The 22,557-nt window shown below is 29.3% G+C and overlaps 6 protein-coding genes across 6 annotated transcripts; 5 read left to right on the top strand and 1 right to left on the bottom strand.

The window, feature by feature from the left end:
- The first annotated feature begins 96 nt into the window (after positions 1-96).
- Positions 97-2,927, top strand: LOC113367855 (ubiquitin carboxyl-terminal hydrolase 47-like). Its single transcript, XM_026609433.1, has 5 exons — positions 97-293; positions 362-639; positions 2,354-2,430; positions 2,500-2,630; positions 2,759-2,927. Exons 1-5 carry the CDS (start codon positions 97-99, stop codon positions 2,925-2,927), a joined length of 852 nt encoding a protein of 283 aa, XP_026465218.1.
- A 670-nt stretch (positions 2,928-3,597) lies between these two features.
- On the top strand, positions 3,598-4,952 carry LOC113367931 (cytochrome b5 reductase 4-like). The gene is given in 3 exon segments (XM_026609503.1): positions 3,598-3,731; positions 3,803-4,321; positions 4,324-4,952. Coding segments are annotated over 2 exon segments (888 nt in total). The 5' UTR covers positions 3,598-3,731; positions 3,803-3,915; the 3' UTR covers positions 4,806-4,952.
- On the top strand, positions 4,868-5,644 carry LOC113367854 (cytochrome b5 reductase 4-like). Its single transcript, XM_026609430.1, has one exon. The coding sequence runs from the start codon at positions 4,868-4,870 to the stop codon at positions 5,642-5,644; it is 777 nt and encodes a 258-aa protein (XP_026465215.1).
- Positions 5,645-6,174: 530 nt separating this feature from the next.
- Positions 6,175-9,692, top strand: LOC113367853 (WASH complex subunit 1-like). Its single transcript, XM_026609429.1, has 9 exons — positions 6,175-6,405; positions 6,582-6,873; positions 6,931-7,253; positions 7,315-7,500; positions 7,560-7,646; positions 7,682-7,703; positions 7,778-7,949; positions 8,022-8,259; positions 9,576-9,692. The coding sequence occupies exons 1-8, from the start codon at positions 6,276-6,278 to the stop codon at positions 8,256-8,258; spliced, it is 1,449 nt and encodes a 482-aa protein (XP_026465214.1). The 5' UTR covers positions 6,175-6,275; the 3' UTR covers position 8,259; positions 9,576-9,692.
- On the top strand, positions 9,241-10,702 carry LOC113367852 (Golgi membrane protein 1-like). The gene is made up of 7 exons (XM_026609428.1): positions 9,241-9,276; positions 9,576-9,742; positions 9,928-10,092; positions 10,232-10,248; positions 10,293-10,411; positions 10,474-10,567; positions 10,629-10,702. The coding sequence occupies exons 1-7, from the start codon at positions 9,241-9,243 to the stop codon at positions 10,700-10,702; spliced, it is 672 nt and encodes a 223-aa protein (XP_026465213.1).
- Positions 10,703-13,591: 2,889 nt separating this feature from the next.
- Positions 13,592-18,196, bottom strand: LOC113367930 (sequestosome-1-like). Its single transcript, XM_026609502.1, is given in 8 exon segments — positions 13,592-14,021; positions 14,236-14,356; positions 14,439-14,553; positions 16,924-17,024; positions 17,094-17,213; positions 17,216-17,400; positions 17,462-17,650; positions 18,063-18,196. Coding segments are annotated over 7 exon segments (1,122 nt in total). The 5' UTR covers positions 17,646-17,650; positions 18,063-18,196; the 3' UTR covers positions 13,592-13,725.
- Between the last annotated feature and the right edge of the window lie 4,361 nt (positions 18,197-22,557).

Genomic DNA, 22,557 nt, shown 5'->3' with positions numbered 1-22,557 from the left:
ATAAAGCTCAAATTGATTCTATGTTTTAGTTAGAAAACGTTTTGTAGGCGTATATTTATACATTATAACAAAGACAAATACATATTTTTTACAGTGATGAAGAGTATTTATCATAAAGTTGGGCAGAACTTTACGTCCAGTGAATACCGAGGCAAGATCTATTTACTACAAGAGAAAGACTCCAGTGAACCTTTCAGTATTGTGCGAATGGATCTTATCACACGATACACTGTGGCTCAATTTAAAGCCGAACTATTCCAAAGGCATCCTGAGTTAGAACCACCTTACGATAGGTATGTATTTATACTCATAATATTTTTTATTTACTACCATTTACAATTCTCATGTGTCTTTTACCTAGATGGCGTGTGAGAAAGAAGAATTGGAAGAACCCCGCCAAAATTTATCTGGATTCAATGAATTTTATGGATGACATTTCACTGTATTCTAATTGGGAAATATTCATTCAGGACCTGTTGCCCTTACATGGAAATGCACAATCGTCTAATTGTGTAGAAAATAACGCAACACCTCATTCGTTTGAAATCAAAACTAATCCGGATCAACTGGTGCTGTTTGTCAAGAGATGGAGGCCTTCTGAATTGAAATTGGACGATTTTCAAGAAGTCGTGCTTGATGGTAAGAAATTGAATAGTAATTGTAGTTGAATAGTAGATGAAATAGTTTTTTTAACACTTTTGTTGCAATATTATGGATCTCGTTAAATTTAAAAGCTATTTTTAATATTAAGTGATACTGTTGAAGAATTTTAATAATTATTAACACTTTTTGAATGTGGCAGGTAAAAATACCTGATATAGGGTATTTTTAACTGTTTGATTGTTACTAACTTTAAAATCGGTTAAAAGAGTTAATAGTTTTGTTTAGATTCAATTGATTTAATTTTTCCACGTTTATTTTAGTATTTAGTATACTTAATATCTTGATAATTAGCAATATGTGAATATAGGACATTTTTTTTACATTTCTTCAAATAACTTTTAATTTTCATTCTGGGCATTATAATTTTTATACATTAGTAAAAACTAGATAAAATTTACTAAAATTTAGTAAAAACTATTGTGTACACTTGTATATAGAAATTTTGCATAATTCGTGGTTGAAATGCAGACTTTAGTGTTTTGACAATTTGCAATATATGGATTTGGGACATTTTTTAACTTCCCTTAGGGTCAGTTATTGTAATGGGCCGAAAATCGGAATTGAAAATTTTTACATTTCTCGACGTTTTGAAGGTTTCTGAACGTTTTGGCATACCTCAGAAAAAATGGATGTGTGTGTATGTATGTATGGATACAAATTTCCAGTCACGTTTTAGGGCGCACGGATCAACCGATTTGAATGGTTCAAAAAACATTCGATTCTTATTGATATGGAAAAGAGCTGATTAGTTTTTGGCAAAGGCAGGTCCAGCCGTTTCGGAGATACGGAGCAAAGATTGCAAAAAATAGAAATCGAATTTTTGAGAGAACGGAGTATCCGATTTGAATGATCTAAAAAACATTCAATTAGTAATGACTGGGAGAAGTATTTATTAGTTTTTGGCGAAGGCAGGCCCAACCATTTCGAAGATACGGAGCTAAATATGTAAATAATGGCAGTTTTTGAGAGAACTAAGCGTCCGATTTAAATGATTCAAAGAACTTTCTGCTTGTCTTAACAAAATAATTGATTTTAAAAAAAAAATTTGTCATTTTTTTTTTTTTTTTTTAGTTTTTTGTATATCGAAAATATTTCAGAAACATTTAGTATTCCATTTCGTTACGGTACGGGAAGTTCCAGCAATTTGCCTTAAGGCATGATGCCATAATTGCCTCAAGACAGAATTCCACTTACAGCTAGTTTTACATTTATTCATATAACTTTTAATTTTTACTTGGGACATTATAATTTATTTACATTAATAAAAACTAGATAAAATTTACAAAAATCTAGTAAAATAGTTTCATACACTTTCTAATTGAAATTTTGAATAATTCGTAGTTGAAATGCGGACTTTAGTATTTCTATAACATGCAATATATGGTTTTGGGCCACTTTTTTACATTTTCTCAAATAACTTTTTTCATTCCGGACATTATAATTTATTTACATTAGTAAAAACTAGATAAAATTTATTAAAATCTAGTAAAAACTGTTACATACACTTTGATACTAAAATTTTGAATAATTTGTGTTTGAATTTCGGACTTTTGTATTTCAACTGCATTGTACAACTTTCTTGGTAATTTCATGTTATTTCTTCCTAAATATATATTTTTTTATTTCAATATTTTATTTCTTTGGCCTATTTTGACTATCCACTCTTAGTATATATTTTTTTTCTTTTTAGGTCTGACAATAGATGAATTAAAAGAAAAGTTACATCATTTATCTGGAATAGCAGTTGAAGACATTGAAATTGCAAAGGTTTGTGTTGTCACATAAAGATTTAATTTAAAAAATAAGAGATTATTATTTATTTTGTTTATTAAATAGGCACCAAACAATTTCCCTTGTGAAACATCTGTACTGACAATACACAACGACCAAGAATGGAATCCGCAAGCCAATACATTGGATTCTTTCCCTCTTCACGTTTACGAAGATGGCAGTGTTTTCTATTACAGGTAATAAATTAATAGAATAATATATTTATATATTATTCTTTGGCAACTATTCCCAAATTTTCAAAGAACTCTTGTTATTATATTTCTTGATATTATATTTTTTATATCTATTAAGGGACAGAATGAAGAACTGAAAGAATTGACTGCGACTGCCGAAGAGAACGTGAGATAATGGCAAAAGAGGCCCACCGATTTGGAAGACAATCTAGCTTAAACATCAACACATTCGCCAAGAGAGAGCGAGCCCTGAAAATCTACTTAGACAATTCACCTAAGAAAAAGGACCTCATCGATTAAACTGCTCTTAAGGGTTTCCATCTTGTGAATAATTGAAATTGTACGAATGAGTGTATGAAAATATATATATATTTACATTTGCATATATATGTACATGGATATATGTTTATATGCAATTTGATGTACTTACACATTATGATTCTTAAACATATAAACATGTATCTATTATTATTGTATTTATTTATAATTATTTTATTTGTATATGTAAATGTATGAATATGTAGACATGCTTGTATATATGAGGAGATAAACTAAACAAAAAAAAATCATTAATCATGTATAATATTCTATTGAGCCGATCACTGCAGGCGTCTCAAGTTTTCTTTTTTTTTTCTTTGTTATAATGGACAGGAGAGCTGAACATAAGATTGAATAAAAAATACTATAAATTTCAAAAATAAATTTGTTACCTAATTACATGGAATTGTTTTATTTTAATGGAAGTAGTAATTAGTAATAAGGGAAATTAAATAATTGAAATATATTCATTATATATATATATATATATTATATATATATATATAATGAGTTGAAGAAATAATGAAGAATGCAAGTGATTTTCATCATAATTAGATTTTATATTTGAAATTCGCGCTTTTATTAAACTGTCAAGAAAGATGGCCGTCTCGACGAGCGCGCATTTCAAATATAAAATCTAATTATGGTGAATCTCACTGACATTTGTCATTATTTGTTTAATTTCCATTTATAATATTTCATTATTTTATATGAACCTTGGACAGCATCATGACGTAAGAAGCTTTCGTTAGCTCTCTGAACGTAAACGCCAGAAAAATGAAAAGTGTAAGTAAAAAAGTAAATGTTTAATAATAAAGTATTGTTTAGGGTTAGAAACTTTCATTAAATGCTTGCAGGTTCGCTTTGTATCTGGTGATAAACTAGTTAAAATGCAAGAAAACTTTTATTATTTTGTATATATGTAAATTATTGGGGAATAACTTTGTTATTCAACTATCGGCATTTCAAGATGCGCCCCACGAATGATATTCGTGATCGTAAAACGCAATCATCGGATTCAGATAATACGAACTCAAAGCTTGAAAATGACAAGAAGACTCCGAGGGCTCTTTTATCAAGCTCTTCTGCCACTGGCAATCCCCGAAACAAAACAGCCTTGGCTCCTGGACACTCTCTAATGGATTGGATACGGTTAGGAAATTCTGGAATTGACTTATCTGGAACCAAAGGTAAAATCATTCGAGTAAATAAAGCAGAACTTTGCAAACATGCATCTGCAGATGATCTTTGGCTGGCAATTAGGGGTCAAGTTTTTAATGTAACGAGGTATTTAAGTTTTCATCCAGGAGGACATGAAGAATTAATGCGAGGTGCAGGTAAAGATGCTACTGCACTTTTTGACGCTGCTCATGCTTGGGTAATTATCAGACAATACTGCAGAAGTGTGTTTTTGGACCCTTGGTTTCAGATATACCATCTCCCCTAGACGAATTAAATTTTAGCAGTAAAAATATGTTAAGGCGACCAAGATTGCCTCAGGTTGATTACTTACCCAAGCCAAAACTAAGTCAAAATATTTCTAATAATTTAAGTGTAAATGAAAAATTATATGGAGAAGAAACAAATAAAGTAAACAAAAATATTAATCCAACAGAAAAACTTGATGAAACGCTTACTAATTCAAGTACACAGAACTTTAAAAATACAAAGCAATCACCACGCTTTGATTGGATGCAGACTCAGTCATGGATTACCTTTGTTTTTTATACTGCCAAGTTTTCAAACCCATACATTTGTGCAAATATGAGTTCTTGCAATGATTTGGTAATCACATTACAATATGCCAAGGAGTACTTTAAGTACACCTTACATCCTTTGTATGAAGTAAAGTTTCCATGAACATTATTGTCACACATCATACTGGAAAGATTGAACTGAAATGTCTTAAAGTGAAAGAGGGTATGTGGGAAAATTTTGGAAAATTATCAAAAGTGGATGTGAGTCAAGAATTTGGGGAGTTTGATAATTATACTATTGTCCAGCAGGAAAAGGTAGGGCGAAACACCTACATCATGACCCTAGAAAATCATAATATTGCGGGGTTACATTTACCCTTGGGTGGTCATGTAATCATGAAATTTGATAAACCAGGTATCGTTGTCGAGCGATGTTATACACCAATAAATATTTCATACACAAGTAGTCCTACAAAAAATGCACTTTTTTCACTCTTGATTAAGCTATATCCTAAAGGTGAATTGACATCGAAATTATATGATGTAACTATTCCGTTACCAGTACTGATAAAACCAAGTGTGCAAACTTTTGACTTAACATCTTTGGAAGGACATTCAGACTTCTTATTCCTCGCTGGGGGAACTGGTATTACACCTTTTTTAAACCTAATTATCTACTTACTAGATAGAAAAAGCTATGGTACAAAGTCTATATTATTAGTTTACTATAACAAGGAAGAAGAAGACATACTGATAAGAAACAAACTGTTGGAACTTCAACAGAAGCATCCACGGTTTAGTGTGACTTTTGTATTAACCGAGCCACATACACAATGGAATGGAGAGCACGGCAGAATTAGTAAAAGCAGTTTAATGGATATTTTGTCCAATCGACCAAAGCCAACATACCAATTAATATGTGGCCCACCACAGTTTGGAGAATGTGCCATTCAGATATTGGAGCAGATGAACTTTTGCTCTTATTATTTATTTTTGGGGTAAATTTTATAAATACTTAATAGTTATTAATAAAAATAAATTATTTTCAGTCATTGACGAATATATCATGCAAGATTTATTATATTATAGTATGTGTTTCAATTATTCACTTCCCATAGGGTAATATAGCTCTTACTACTAGCAATTTGCCACTGGAACTTTGAAATTCGCTCTACTTGTATTATATTAAATATTCTATAACTAAGTATGTATACTGTTTGAAAATCCGTAAACTACTACTACTCATGGATTTATTTTTAAAGTTTATATCGATTCGTTTAAAATATTTAAACTGTCAAGAAACATGGCTGCCACCATCACAAAGAGCGCGAATTTCAAATATAAAATTTAAATATGAAGAATCTCACAGGCATTTATCACTATTTGTTTAATTTATTTTTATTTCTTATACTTGGTTTATTTTTATTACATTTCAATCAATAAGTGATTAATATATAATTTTATTTAGTCTAGATATTATTCTCATATTGTATGGCTCAAACTGTCAGCCATTTAAGGTTAATCATGACGTACGTCAAATATGTCAGTGGAAAAAATTAAATATTGTAAATAAACATGAATTTTAGTTAGTGATTGTGCATAATAAAGAATTGGTCATCTTTTTAGTTAATACATGAAAATGCAGGACATTTACAACGTGCCAATAATTCATTCCGACTTGCCAGTTGAAACAACAATTTTACAAATTGCAAATTCTTTGGAATATTTGACAAATACGGTTAATGATGTGTTTAACAAAATAGGTAAGTTTTATAATATGTAAACATTATAGATTATTTCAACAAAGCCCTTTATTATTAATAAATTGAATATACACATCTAATTTAGTTAAACACAAAGTAATCATTTAATATAGCTCTACTACCAATGACTGCATTTTATTTTTATTATGATTTTTATATTATATTTCCATTTCCAGATGCTAGAATAGATGAAAATTGTCAAAGAACAGCAGCTCTTAAGGAGCGCATAGATAAAGCCAATGAAAAAATTAATAAACTCGTTGGCAGCAAAAAGGCAACAATTGTGTATTCAAGTGCCAAATATCCAGCAAGTCACGTCCACAAATATCCAAAAGCCACTTTTAAAAGAGATGAAAGCTTAAGATTCAAACATGATGCAACAATTATCTCAAAACCTTTGGAATATGATGAAAAACTGCTCAATGAAAGATTGCATTTCTTTCACGTTAAATCCAATGAAAAGAAAAAGTAATAAAAGATGGTGTACAATTGTTTACTTAATTCTAAATTCAATGTTGTTTTTAGGACTGAGGCAAAGAAAATTCCTGAAGAAGGGCTTGGTTTTATTCCACCAAACATAAATTCAGTGACGTCTATGCTTTTGTACAATACAAAAGAAAATCCTTATGACCGATATGTCTCTCTTGATCCTCTAAATTCTAGCAGCAACAGCAAGGCTTATGGATTAGATAAAAATAGTACAAATAATATGGATATGGAAGAAGCACCTATTTCCATTTCAAATAGATTTAATACTATTAAAAATTATGCAGATGCTTATTTTTATTCTCCAAATTTTGGAGAGGTGCCACAATTAGATGTACCCATAGACTTACCAGATCTGCCAGGTACATTTTGAAATAAATAAATAAATTTTCAGTAATAATTTATATAAATCTTTGCATCCAGGTATAGCAGATGATATATCTTATGATTTTATTGAATCCGGGCCGGCTATAGCACCATCTCTGCTTAATAGCCCAAGTAATACTATTCTAGATTTACCAGATTTATCAGAAATTAAAAGCAGTAGTTCTGTTGACGACAATAGAAGTATACAAAGCATATCTGAATCACCAGACATAAAATTGCCAGGTATGTGAGAGTACATTCTTATTTTTATTCAGTATTTTTTTATATTCATCTATTTATAGATGTTTCTGCAGAGAAAGCAAAGAGAATTGATGAAACTGATAAAAATGCAATAAAAATACATCAAATGTTAATGAACAACCTGAGTTAAAACTAAATACTCAAAATATTTCCATTCCTGCAGTACCTTCAGTACCACCTCCACCGTAAGGATTTAATGACATAACTTTAATATTAATTAACATTTACATCCTGGACTTTATGGTATATTTATTATTAGGCCTCCGATGTTAGCACCACCTCCCTTGCCACCAACGCTTCCAGAACCAGTCAGTACACCTCAAACAAAAGCATCATCCGGTCCAGACGGTAGAGCAAATTTAATGGCTGCTATTAGACAAGCTGGAGGCGTAGGAAAGGCTAAACTTAGGGCCGCTAAACCATTACAAGATGTATGTAATATGATGAACAAAATTTATCTGATACAATAGTATACATCAATAATATATATTATGTTTTATCAGGAGTTTGTAGAAAAGAAACCATCAACTTCTGGTCCTGGTAATCTTATGGCAGATCTTCATGCTAAATTATCAATGAGACGTAAAGGAATCTCTGGCAGTAAATCAGATAGCTCTCCTAATGTTATGAGTAAAGATCGAGGTGATGGAAGTGTCATGGATAAAATATCAGCAATGATTCCACCGCCTCCAAAGTTAGAAAGAAACACTGAGAGTGAAACTGATACCGACTGGGAATAAGGTTAATAAAATATTAAGAATATTAATAAAATATCATTAACTTTATTACATTATATTGTAATTATATATTAAACAAGTATTTATAAATATATGTTCAATGATTGAACTATTCATATTATATAAGGATTTTTATTACAGAATTGAACTAGCATTTTTATATATATTAAAATAATCACAATTTAATTTAAAATACATACATATAGTTATCAGATGATTTGGGTGTTAAAAAAGCATATAAATTGCTAAATAATTTAAATTTCAATTGAATTTTTCACGGTATTTTAAAATTTAAAACCAACCGTAAAATTAGGTTTTTGTATTGGCTACACCCACTGCGTTAAGTAACGCCCACCAAATTTGAATTTAAGAAAGTATAAAGGTGCTATTTAGTTCAATTCTTTAATAAACCGAATAATATTGATATTTTAATTATTAAACACATATTTATAAATATATAGTATATACATATAATATAATATGGTTCAATAATGAGTGATATTATTTATATTAAACACTATACTGTTCATGATTAGAGAAACCCATTTTTTTCTTTTTATATCAACCAGATATTATATTAGAAGACATTCTAATTAATTTTTACGACAAATTTTAAAATAATCCACTTTAATAGAATATATTTAACAATTTAAATTAAAAATTAAAGTATTTTTTTCGCCCATTGCGTTAAGCCACGCCTACCAACGTCTTTGCTAGGACCTAATCTGGCAACACCATGTATGCCACATGCAAAGCTGTCGCTGTCAAATATTTTGCAAAAGATTGTTCAATGATAATTGTTTAACAATTTAACAAGTAATTTTGTAATTGTGCATCCTTAAATCGTTTAAATATTGTAATAGATACGATTAATCCTTCGTAAAAACAGAATTGGTTATGATAAAGCAACTTTAGAGATCTGACTGAGGTAGAGTAAACAAATAAATAATACGTGGTTTTGGGAATTAATAAGAAAAATTCTTTGATGGCTGTTAAAGCCGTTAATAGACATAAATTACTGGTCATTTGTAATTGAATAAAATGATGCTTTGCTTTATAATTAACATTATCACTTGTTGTCAAATTATACATAGAAAATATCTTATTTTACTTATCCAATTTAAATAAATATTTATTAGATAATTCGTAGTCATCCTATATATTAATATAAATCCTATATATCAATATAAATTAGCTAATTAAGCTCTAAACTTTCCCCATTTTTGTTTTTAAGATAGTAAAATGATAGAACTTCAAAATTGTATTTATTTAAAGATTTATTTTATCATATTTATATTTATTAATTATTATTTCTTCCAGATGGGTTTCGATACAATGCGTGTGAATTCAGGAAGATGCCCCCCATTCCTTGTAGCGGGTTTATTAGTAGCTTGCGTCTTATTAACATGCAACTGGTGGACACTATCATCACAAAATTATGACATTCTTAAAGAGCTCGAGGAGATGGGCGATCAGTTAAAAAAATGGTAAATATAAATGATATAGATAATAATCTAATTATGTAAAAATATTCAGTGTGTTTCTTAAAAAAATACTCAAGATATTTACATATTAAAAATTGTATTGGTTAAACTAACCTAACTCAAAATTTGCATATATCATATTTCTTTTTATTATGATATGTTTTAATGGTTGTAATGATTTTTTTCAGTTCATCACAGAAAAGTTTATGTGATAGCGAAAGAAGCATTGCAGAAAGTAGACTGGAAGCTGCAGAAGGCTTATCGAATGCAAATCAAATAAAGGCTACTAAAGAATTGCGTTCACTTAGTGACCAACTAAATGAGAAAGATGACAGGATAAAGGAACTAGAAACGTAGGTTTAATAACAGATAGAAAGATAGACTTGATTTAAATTCAATATTTTACAAATAACTTCAATACAATAACAATTTTTATCACAATATAATATGAATATAACAATATCAACTTCTTCTTATATTTTATCATTGTAGATCTGAAAAGCACAGCAGTCTTTATTAGAGTCTTGTGAAACAAATCTTGAAAATATAAAAGGACTTGATGAAAGTAGAGCCGGTGTTTTAAAAGTGTTGCGTGTTGAAAAATCTGCTGTTGAACAAGCACTTCAAGAACAGAAAGAGAAAAATGAAAAACTGGAAGAAGAAATCAGTGAGGTAAGCACTGATTTAAATTTATTTCCATTTAAATTTCAGTTACTAATTAAAATTTACAACAGTTGAGAGCAAAAATGAGTGAGGCTCCTCTTGAACATAAAAAATCAAGCAATGTAAGCCCTGTTCCAGTTGTTATGCCGAATTTAGTGTCCCCAGGTAATAAACTAGCATAATCACCTTGTTACTGTGTCTTTTATACTTTAATTTTTTTTTGTAGATATGAAGCAAGCTTCAGAGGATGAGGATGCAAAACGATTTGATATGAGTTCAGAGACCCCTGATACTCTATAAAAATGATTGCCAATATTTTTTAACTATCCTACTTTTTAAGCTTTAACTTTAGTATAATGAAAAAGCCAATGATCTGGGAAATAACATTTCCAATAGGAATGACGACTTGCTGATGATGAAAGGACTATGACTGTTTAAAACTTCAATGTTTTATATAAATTTACATATAGTATTTCTAAGATTCTGTATTAGTTTGTTAAGGTAAGTGGATGCCTTTGCATTTATTAAGTAAAGTATAAGTTTTAAAGAATATGCAATTTATTTGTTCTGATTGAAATTTATATGTGGGAGAGGCGGAGACATGTTTGTCTTAAAAATTACTTTTAGTATCGCATACAGGAATACAGGGCTTTATGTGGGGGTTACATTTACTCAAGAGTAAACATGTAGGAAAATTGATAAAAAATGCCTATGCATTGAATTTAACAACTGTGTTAATTTTTAATAAAAATTAATATAGTTATTACCAAATCAAACATTTATTTACCACAAAAATGAAGCAAATAATTTTAATAAGAATAAATTGAATTGTAATTCAATCAGATTACTCTGCATGTCCATTTTTTCTTTTCTGTATGAAAAAGGTCAAAGATAGTTCGTTTTTCTCTTCTGCATTCTTTTAAAGTTGTTATTAAATTATTTATTACAATTTGAATCATTTTTAACATTTGATCCATAAATTCAGTCATAGTGGTCAAAGATTTATTTACCATTGACCATTGAAGTTTCTTTTGCTTTTTTGAGGGACAAAATCACTACTATCAGTATTGTCATTTTGTTCTTGCTCATTTATTGTTTTATCTTTTACTTACTGGCGCCAGTAAACTGTGTTTGCAAGTGTCTTTGTAGCTCCCTGGCCATGTTGTCAAAGTTAAACCCAGGGTTCGGGGCTTTTTCATTGATAGAAAGACTATCTGTTGTTTTTTTAACGATATCTTTAACGTCTTCCACATGTATCACATTTAAGTCAATTTGTTTTGCAAAATGTCACTGTTTATGTAACAATTTCATATGATCTGGAAAAAAGGAGCTTTAAACCGAAGCATTGTTAAGGGGAATATTACTGTATATATAAATATATGTTAGTGAGTCTTGGATTTGTGTATATTGTGTTGAGTTTCAAACAAAGAATCTAATTGTGAGAAAAAAAACTGAAATGTTTTTCAAAAAAATACTATTTGTTATCAAAATTTTGGTACTATCTTTGTTCCATCTTCTTGACTTTTGTCAAGAATAGAATCTTGAGTGGAAGATATATAAAAAGGTGATATAAAGTATATAAATAAATGGATTATAATATACAGAATAAGATTGGACAACATTCTTACAATAAAATTTAATATTCAAGTTTCGCGCGCGCTATGTATGAACTGTCAACACCGAGCATTATAACTGAAGTTGGTAGGATGTATTCTTCAACTGTCATTATGAGAATATGGTTATAATTCAAATATGAAAATCGAAACTTTTAAGAGATTATTTACAGTAAGCTGTTTTATGAGATTATTTACAGAAAATTGTTTTATGTTTATGAACTCTTCTAATAGTGTTGATATAAGATCAGATCACAAGCTTTTACATGATTCATGTTTAACTTTTCTTCATTTATATAACATACTATATCTTATTTCCATTTGTTTATATATTTTGCATTATATTAGTTTTATTTTCTAATCACTATTATGTTCTTTGTAGATGTTATAAAGATGGAACAGTTCCGTACTCAATATTCAAATATTCAAAGATATCTATCCATCAATCATCATCTTTTAAATTTTCTAAGAAAACATTTCAGTTTCTCATTACTTATTGAATTTCTCATTTGAAGCTCATATTTCTCTATTAAACAGCATATTTTTATAATTAAACACAATTATTTTTAATACTTTATTAATATTATATCCATAATACATCAACTTGATTATCATATAATAAACTTTTCTATATTATTTTAAATTTCTTAAGTGCAACAACCAACTTGAATCACTCAATTAAACCAGTAACTCTGAAATCACATACATTTGTGTCTTAAGTCTAAAAAATAATATTGAAGTCTCCTTTTCCTTAAAATAAAACATATTTCTCTATAATATACCATTTCATATTGTGATTTATGACAATATATTAACTAAATATTGATATTTATAAAGGATTATGCATAGTGTGAATATATTTACCAAATAGGATCACAAAATATATATAAAACTTAAAACTAAAGTAATTCATTCTCCTACTTCTAAATTATTAATTATTTTCTGGAATCAGCAGCCAATTTGTGTGTGAATGTTTTACACTTGTTTGGAAGCACCCCCAGTGGCGTTAGATCATTATTTTGACTTCCATTTGCTTCACTGTTTACAGAAGAAGGTCTTGAATTGTTTATGTTGTTTGCCACGTTAGAAGCTGCATTCACTAAAAATATACCACAAATAAGTAAATTCAAGAGATCTTTTTCATATTATTTATCTTTTACTTACTGGCACCAGCAAACTGTGTTTGCAAGTGTCTTTGTAGCTCCCTGGCCATGTTGTCAAAATTAAAACCAGGGTTTGGGGCTTGTGCTGTATAGTTTTGACCCATCTGCGGGTAATTGTTCATTCCAGGATAGAACTGTGGCATGTTTGGCATAAATGCAGGGTAACCTGCACCCGGCATATTCTGACCCTGATTCATAAACTGTGAAGACATTGGTGGGAAACCATAGATGGGACCCATGTTTGGATAAATTCCAGCGTATCCTGATTGAGATTGCTGATTATTTTCAGCCTGTTGTGCTGGTTTAGTTGTTTCATCTTTCTTAGCAGAGTCACCCTCGCCACCAGTAGTTTGTTTTTTACTTGCTGTGGAATTATCTTCGCTTGAAGTTGATGATGCATCATCAATCAGAGTCCAACCACCTTCGGGTTCATTTTTTTTGTCTTTAGTATTTTCTGGTGCAGACGGTGCAGTTGTCGCTTGAGGTTCACTGTTTGGGGATGTAGAAAACACTGGAACTCCATTAACAAAAGCGCTCATTCCCACTTTCACTTGTGGTTCACCATTAGCAGGTGCTCCTTCTGCAGTCGGTTGTCCATTAACAGGTTGTCCGTTGACAAAAGCACTGACAATTGGTGTGTGCACATTTGTGTCCATGTAAATTGGAACGTAGTCTGGTGGAAATACAGGACAGCTCTGTTGGTATTGTTGGTTTCTGCTGGTTTAGGAGTAGAGTCAGTTTTGCTGGTTGATGGTTTTGGTTCGTTGTCCTTTGTTTGATTTTCTGTTTCCATTTTATCATTGGGTTTGTCCTTGGAGCGTACTTCCACATCAACATCAATTCCTAAATGAAATAGATAGTTGATAAAACATAAAATATAACCTCAAAATTGTCTTGTAACAAAGCTAATCTTACCAAATTAATTAGTAAAGTATAATATTAAACACAAGATATCAACAAAGCTATATTTATTAACAATAAAAATAAAATATACAAATAAATATATACAAATTCATGACTACATAAAAATTAATATCAAACTTTTATTATTACATACCTAAAGGATCTAACAAGCTAGCGATAGTTTGACCAATATTCCTCAAATAACTAACATGACAATCACTTTCCTTATTACCGGAGTCACCTGAGCTTTTTGGGGCCATAAAGGGACATTTGCTGAAAATAATTATACAAACATATTAATATCAATTTGGATTCACACATGAATATATATTTTAGTAATCAATTTATTACCTGGACCTTTGGAGCCTCCTTCTGGGCGTTACTTTCTGCTTTTTCATTGTCTTTATTTGTTTCTTCCTCGGGCGAATTTATGTCAGCAACAAACTGGGAAAGTAGCTCGTACCATCCGTGTCTGATGGAAGAAATAAATGTGTTAATGGTTGATGGAAGTTTTTATTATGCATTTATTTAGGGAAACTTCTAAAGCGACTTTCAACAAGTTGAGTTAAGGGTTTTTTAATAGTTCTGTGAGGGAAATAAAGAGTAAGAGGGATGATTGTCTGAAAGTGTTGTAATGGTCTGAAAATGTTGTAGGTTGTGTGAAAATGTTGTAAATCCTTTCAAAATGTTGTAGAGTGTCTGAAAATCTTGTAGAGTGTCTGAAAATGTTGTAAATCCTCTGAAAATATTGTAGATTGTCTAAAAATGTTATAAATGGTCTGAAAATGTTGTAAATGGTTTGAAATGTTGTAAGTTCTCTGAAAATGTTGTAAATGTTCTGAAAATGTTGTAAATTCTCTGAAAATGTAAATTCTCTAAAAATGTTGTAAATGGTTTGAAAATGTTCTGAAAATGTTGTAAATTCTCTAAAAATGTTGTAAATTCTCTGAAAATGTTGTAAATGGTTTGAAAATGTTGTAAATTCTCTGAAACTGTTGTAAAGTGTCTGAAAATGTTGTAAAGTGTCTGAATATGTTGTAAAGTGTCTGAAAATGTTGTAAAGTGTCTGAAAATGTTGTAAAGTATCTGAAAATATTGTAAATGGTTTGAAAATGTTGTAAATTCTTTGAAAATGTTGTAAATTCTCTGAAAATGATGTAGATGGTCTGAAAATGTTGTAAAGTGTCTGAAAATGTTGTTGAGTGTCTGAAAATGTTGTAGGCTGTCTGAAAATATTGTAAATGGTCTAAAATTGTTGTAAATTCTCTGAAAATGTTGTAAATGGTTTGAAAATTGTCTGAAAATGTTGTAAATTTTCAGAAAATACTTTAGATCGTCTGAAAATCTTGTAAATGGTCTAATTATTTTGTAAATTCTCTGAATATATTGTAGAGTGTCTGAAAATGTTGTAAGTTCTCTATAAATGTTGTAGAGTGTCTGAAAATGTTGTAAATTCTTTGAAAATGTTGTATATTCTTTGAAAATAATGCAAATGGTCTGAAAATGTTGTAAATTCTCTGAATATATTGTAGAGTGTCTGAAAATGTTGTAAGTTCTCTATAAATGTTGTAGAGTGTCTGAAAATGTTGTAAATTCTCTGAAAATGTTGTAAATTCTTTGAAAATGTTGTAAATTCTCTGAAAATGTTGTTGAGTGTCTGAAAATGTTGTTGCGTGTCTGAAAATGTTGTAGGCTGTCTGAAAATATTGTAAATGGTCTAAAAATGTTGTAAATTCTCTGAAAATGTTGTAAATGGTCTAAAATTGTTGTAAGTTCTCTGAAAATGTTGTAAATGGTTTGAAAATTGTCTGAAAATGTTGTAAATTTTCAGATAATATTTTAGATCGTCTGAAAATCTTGTAAATGGTCTAATTATTTTGTAAATGCTTTGAAAATGTTGTAAAATGTATGAAAACGTTGTAAATATTGTAAATTCTCTGAAAATGTTGAAAATTGTGTGAAAATGTTGTAAATTCTTTGAAAATGTTGTAAATTCTTTGAAAATGTTGTAAATTCTTTGAAAATGTTGTACATTATCTAAAAATGTAGTAAACGGTTTGAAAATGTTGTAAATTGTCTAAAAATGTTGTGAATGGTCTGAAAATGTTGTAAGTTCTCTGTAAATGTTGTAAATGGTCTGAAAATGTTGTAAATCTTTTAAAAATGTTGTAAATCTTTTAAAAATGTTGTAAATGGTCTGAAAATGTTGTAAGTGGCTTGAAAATGTTCTCTAAAAATGTTGTAAATTCTCTGAAAATGTAAATAGTTTGAAAATGTTGTAAATTCTCTGAAAATGTTGTAAATTTTCTGAAAATGTTGTAAGTTCTCTGTAAATATTGTAACTTCTCTGAAAATGTTGCAGAGTGTCTGAAAATGTTGAAAATGGTTTGAAAATGTTGTGAATTCTCTGAAAATGTTGCAAATGGTCTGAAAATATTGTAAATTCTCTGTAAATGTTTTAAATTCTCTGAAAATGTTTTAAATTCTCTGAAAATGTTTTAAATTCTCTGAAAATGTTTTAAAGTGTCTGAAAATGTTTTAAAGTGTCTGAAAATGTTTTAAAGTGTCTGAAAATGTTTTAAAGTGTCTGAAAATGTTGTAAATGGTCTGAAAATGTTGCAAATTGTTTAAAAATGTTATGGGGTGCCTGATGAAAAATTGTATATTATTTAAAAATATTGCAAATTATTTGAAAAATTTAATGATCTAACTATAACTATCTCAGGTACAAATTTTGTAGAAAACTTTCTATAAATCAAACTTGATTATACTATTTCTTTCTATTTCAATGAAGTTTCACTTCCTATTTAAAGCAATGTTAATTTTTTTTATATTTTCTTACCTTGGATGTCCTCCATGGCGTTTTCCATGTTTGCCTGCCTCACGATCACAATGCCTGAACATCTTTCTGCTGGCTGAAAGACATTTTCTCAAGCGCCGTGTCTGTAATAAACCCTTTATATTAAACATTTACACACCTTCATCACAATTATAATACAATCTCGCTCTTACCGCTGTAAAGTCAGTCAGTCTCAGAAAACAGTGTTCAGAGTGCACCCCATTGGATTCACAACGGGAGCATAGATCAAAATCAGGGCATTCTACACACTTGTATCTATATCCATAGATTTCTCTCCTCCGCAACCATCACAAACCACACCGACATGATGAACATTGTTGTTGGGGTTTGAGGGGTTTGAGGGGTTGTTTTGAGTTGGTTCCAGATAAATGTAGAGACGTCTGGGTTCAGTAGTGATGTTGGTTAAAGCGATTAGCAATTCGGTGTCGGTTGATATGAGAACCAAGTCATTATCGCAATCTGGTAAAAAAAGAACAAAATTAGATTACCAATGTAAAGTCTTTTATGTTTTCATTATTACCTTTCCAGTATAATTTGAATTCTCGGTCTACCAAGCGTGGGAATGTTGACACCAATTTCTGTTTAACCAAATCCAAAGACACCACAGCATTTTGGTCCACGTGAAACCACCTTACTTCTTCATGGTTTTCAGAATTTTTATCTGTGTAAAGGAATGCTTTGAAGGCCACGTTGCCGATTTCCATGTTTACTAGATAGAAGAAGTTGGTTATTAAATTGATATATTTAATTACTTAGCTTATACATTTACTATTCTACTTACTTAGCTTATACATTTAAGGAAAAGATTTAGAAAAAAGTGGTTATAAAAGTGTTGCAATGGTGTATAAATATTTTGCAGTTCATTGTTTTTTTTTTTTTGACATTTTGTTTTTATAATGTATAAATTGATATTGGCATTTTATATCATTTAGACCAATTAATTGTGGTTTATTAACAATTTTGATAATATTTGTTTCTCTATAATTGCGTATTATGTCGTAATATTTTGTAACACGGGTAAGTCCCCTCGTTAGCACTTTTAACTCAATTAACATATTGCGTCTAATTAATACATTATTAGCCCATATTTCCACTAATTAAACCATCTTAAAAATAATTACCTTTTGTAATATTAATCCACAATGCCTAATGAAACACTTTTCTCTATTTTTTTATACTTTTTGCGATGTTTTTACTTTTGGCAATATTTTATTATTACTCTATAACGTTGTTGTTGATTTAGTCGAACGGTAACTGAAGAATTTTCTCTACTAAATCGTCGTTTTATATAAAACGAATGTTTCTGGAATAGTCTGGATTCTGTTCTCGAATCTTGCTTTTATTATGACACAGAGAAAATATTTACTTCATGTTTTGTATTGATAAATGCTTGTCACGGTGCCAAGAAATGGCTACCAACATTTTAGGTAGTGCGATAGGGCTGACTAAAGTCGGGCTCCGCTTTTATTTTCTCAAAAAGAGATTGTATTTATTCATTTACTTAAATTTTCAATCCAATGTTATATTCTAAATGATATTAAAAGCTCTATAAGAAGTGATGTGACTTTTCTCTATAATGGCATCTTTAGCTTTTGATGCTGACTTCATTGCGTTAAGGCTTCCTAGCGCGGGTGAAAAAATCGATTTAAATTTTATAGAGAATCTAAAATAAATCCACGAGTAGTAGTTTACGTATTTTTATAATGAAATTAAAATGTACAAATCTATGAAAACTTTAAAAATAATTTTTGGTGTAACAGCTTTTCTTTATCATCTTTATCCTGAGCTTTTTTCTACCTTGAAGTAGGCAAAGCATCCACGACCCTGTTCCGATATTTACCTAACTTCACGCCGTTAAATTTTCCGCCATTAGTTGTGATGTTGCGAAATTCAAATATTATGAATTCAATGACTCATTTTCTTTAAATGTGATTATCATGTTATGATGCAATATTTTCTCTGCGAATGCAATAAGTTCATGAACTTTTTTCATTATATAGAGAAAGATTGATAGAGATTATGTACATACAGTGATTCTTCTTATAAATTAAAATATGAAGAAATTGGTATTAAAAATATTTAAATCACATGATTCTCTATCGAAAAAAATTATACAAAATCAAATATTTATTTAATTTAAAAATAAATATAATATTTATAAATCTAAATAAAATTTAAATTTATTCATATAATTCAGTTCAAACAAATAATACAATAATAAAATGCAAATAATATCAATAAATCTCAATAAATATCAATAAAATCATCATAATACATTAATCAACAAAAAAAATGTTGCTTTATTAATTACACTATCATTGCCATTTATTACATTTTTAAACTATACGTTCTTTGCTAAAAAGTATTCAAAATATTAAATCATATGAACATTTAAACAGTCATTTGTACTGGAAATAACTTTATTTTCAAAAAATATACAAAGGTGACAATTAATTATTACAAAAAGTGACAATTAATTATTACAAAGACGGAAGCATTAATACATATCAATGTGTATAATCTAGCAGATTTAGAATTTAATATATTAAAAATTATTGTTTATTTTAAAATTTATCAAATGTTCTCTTTATATCACAATTCATCTAGCTTTTCTTTCTCTCGCGCTAAAATTATTGATCTTACACTTTTGCTTAAAGACTTAATTATAAATAAAATTATATACAAGTGAAAATATCTTAGAATAAAACTATTACATATATATTACATATTATTAACATTTTTATGTATGTTTGCATGTTTAACGTGCACCATAAAATAGACATACATAATAAAATAGCAAGAAAATTCATTTATTTGTTGCTTAAATTATTATTTTGTTCTTCAGGCAAGAATCTTAATACTAAATTCCTTTTTAAATACATATATATATATATATATATATATATATATCTTTTTATATAGTTAAAGCTTATTGAGTGATAAAGTGCACATTTATTTAACTCTAAAAGTCATATTTACACTTTGTTTGAATATAATTTATTTAGACATCTATAACGTGTCTCAAAAATAATTAGATATTGCTAAATTTATTATTTCAAAGGCCATACTCGTATATTACATCAATACGTCTGCCTGAATATATTTATATTCAGCCCCATAAGTAGGAAGAGCACTATTACAAGGCGTTTATATATTTAGAATCTATTCGGGATGAGATCTAACTTAAATCCACATATAATTGAAAGTTCAGTCTGTTGATATTTATTAAACAGACTAATTGTAATTGCTAATGTTATAAAATATATATACATTCAATATTATTTCACATACATATTTAATAATTACTTTACTAATATAACAATTGTTTGTAATCTCTTAAATTATTTGTAGAAAAGCATTGACAGCTTTTTTTTTTAGATACTTTGACAATCTTTTCAAATGTATCTTCATAAATTTCTGAGCATTTGAGTTTTGCTCAGAGAAACTTTTAAATATTTAAATTATAAATCAGGTTAGTTGCAAAATGCAAGTATGAACAAATCGATGTTTTTACCATTGCACATTAGTAGATCAGGTACACCTGGCTTTTTAATAATTCAAATACTCTCATATTTTACTAATTGATTCATATATATGTTTTCTTTGCCTTTTGCAACGTACCCATTCTATCTAAACTCTCTGTTGAATTCTTTAATTCGTGATGCTTAGCTAATTCGTGTTGAAGATTATCTTGTTTCTCACAAGTCGGTACATTTTTGAGTAAATTAATATTGCTGGGTGGTACATTGTTTGTTTTTTGTTTGGAGGAACTACATACTGCGAGCATTGGGCTGATGTGGAAAAGTTCGATTCCAAGTGCCTAAAATAATAACAAATTTAATACTTGCTCATATTATTATTTCATTTTTATTTTAAATTGTTTAAACCTGTGGTTGTGTTGGTCCCCATAAGGACCTTGTCTGTGGTATCTCATTCTCCTTGAAAACAGAAATCCTAAAGCAAATCCGCATACCAGGGTTAATAAACTCGATATAATTATCACAGAATGCATTGTGCCCGAGAGTATTTGATAGCACCCACGTCAGGGTGAACAGCACCTAGAAAAAGAATCATTGGTTAGAATGATTGCTCCAAGTTGACGAATTTAATATAAATTTAATTATATAAGCAAGATAGTTGAGGAATTCCAATTACATATCCTTTCCTATCGAAATTTAAAAACTTATAACAAAATGTCGAATTTAGTCTCACACACAGACTATATAGGTCTCAAACGATTCAGAATGACTTGATACGTTCAAAAACATAAAATTACCGAATACGATTTTCTCTCGAATATATAACTTCACTTTCGCGAAGTTAATTATAATAAATAGTACTCAAGGGCAATGTAATTACCAAGATATCGTTGTAACCGCCATTTTGCATTTTGAATTATTGTTTTAAATATCAAGATTAATATATAAGTAAAAGAATGAAAAAAGTGATACGAAAAATAATAAATATGAATAGTAATTCACAATGTGCGTAATGTGCATATTTTAGTCCTTTTTAAAGTATATTTGTGTTTTACGTCAACAATTCAAAAACCATATTTTATCCTGGAAGGTGGTAACACTGCAACATTTACTGACAACTTCTTGATTCGTTATAACCACCATTTTGAATTTTCAAATGTCAAAATTAATATTTAATTATATTGCACAATTAAGATATCATAATTACTAGTTAAATATGTCTAAATTATTGAGTAGGAAGTATTGCAAATCATTAAAATGAAGAAACTTGTCAAATCACTATATAAATCTAATACAAGTGCTTTAATTTAATCCCTTTAGTGCGTTACAGTATGAATAAGATAAAAACATATAAATATACATACATATTACGAAATAGTTGAAGAATCTGTAAATATACTAAATTTCTAGGCTTCTTTTATTGCCATTAATACTGTATAATAACTTTAAAATGTTTTTTGTGTTATTTGTATAAGACTCTAGTGTGTTTGATTCAAAATAGGAGCAGAGGCTTGTAAGTAACAAGTTAATTTCTTATATTTATTGCAAGTATAATTAATAAATATAATGTTTTTATTGATCATAAATTGAATAGAGCGAATTTATTGATTAATATTATCTATTAAGCTTTATCACACAAACTGTTATTATAATTTAATTATTTATATGATGAAATATAAGCAAGATATAAGAAGATTCCAATTACCTATCCTTTCTTCGTCTCCATTATCATTCAAACCTCCTCCGTTCCTCAAAACTCCAACATCATCAGCCAATGCTCTAGAGCCTACAAGTTCAATAACGATTTCATTATCCAATTCATCCGATGAAATTCTTTTGTTTTCCCCGCTTCCATCACCAGAATGTCCAGTCTCATCACGACCCTTGTTGGCATCAGGTCTTCGTCTGGAAGCAGGCACTCCTGGCCATGTTTGAGACTTTTTGCAGAGTTCTGCATCACTATTGGCTACCGATTGGTAGTCTTCAGGGTCTAGACTCTGTAGGAAGCGTTCTTTGTTGGGATATGGTGATCTTGTAGAGATATGCACATTTGGTTGCGTCGGTCGTAGGCACATTCAGGATTTCTTAGTTGTAGACACTCACTAGGAAATTAAAACTCGTTAAATATATCTTCCAG

Source organism: Ctenocephalides felis, unplaced genomic scaffold (assembly GCF_003426905.1).
Source record: "Ctenocephalides felis isolate EL2017-DRISC unplaced genomic scaffold, ASM342690v1 CF-g0.4_SCAFFOLD_01170, whole genome shotgun sequence".
NCBI lineage: Eukaryota > Metazoa > Arthropoda > Insecta > Siphonaptera > Pulicidae > Ctenocephalides > Ctenocephalides felis.
The sequence above is the reverse complement of the archived record's forward strand: the minus strand, read 5'-3'. Positions and strand labels throughout refer to the sequence as shown.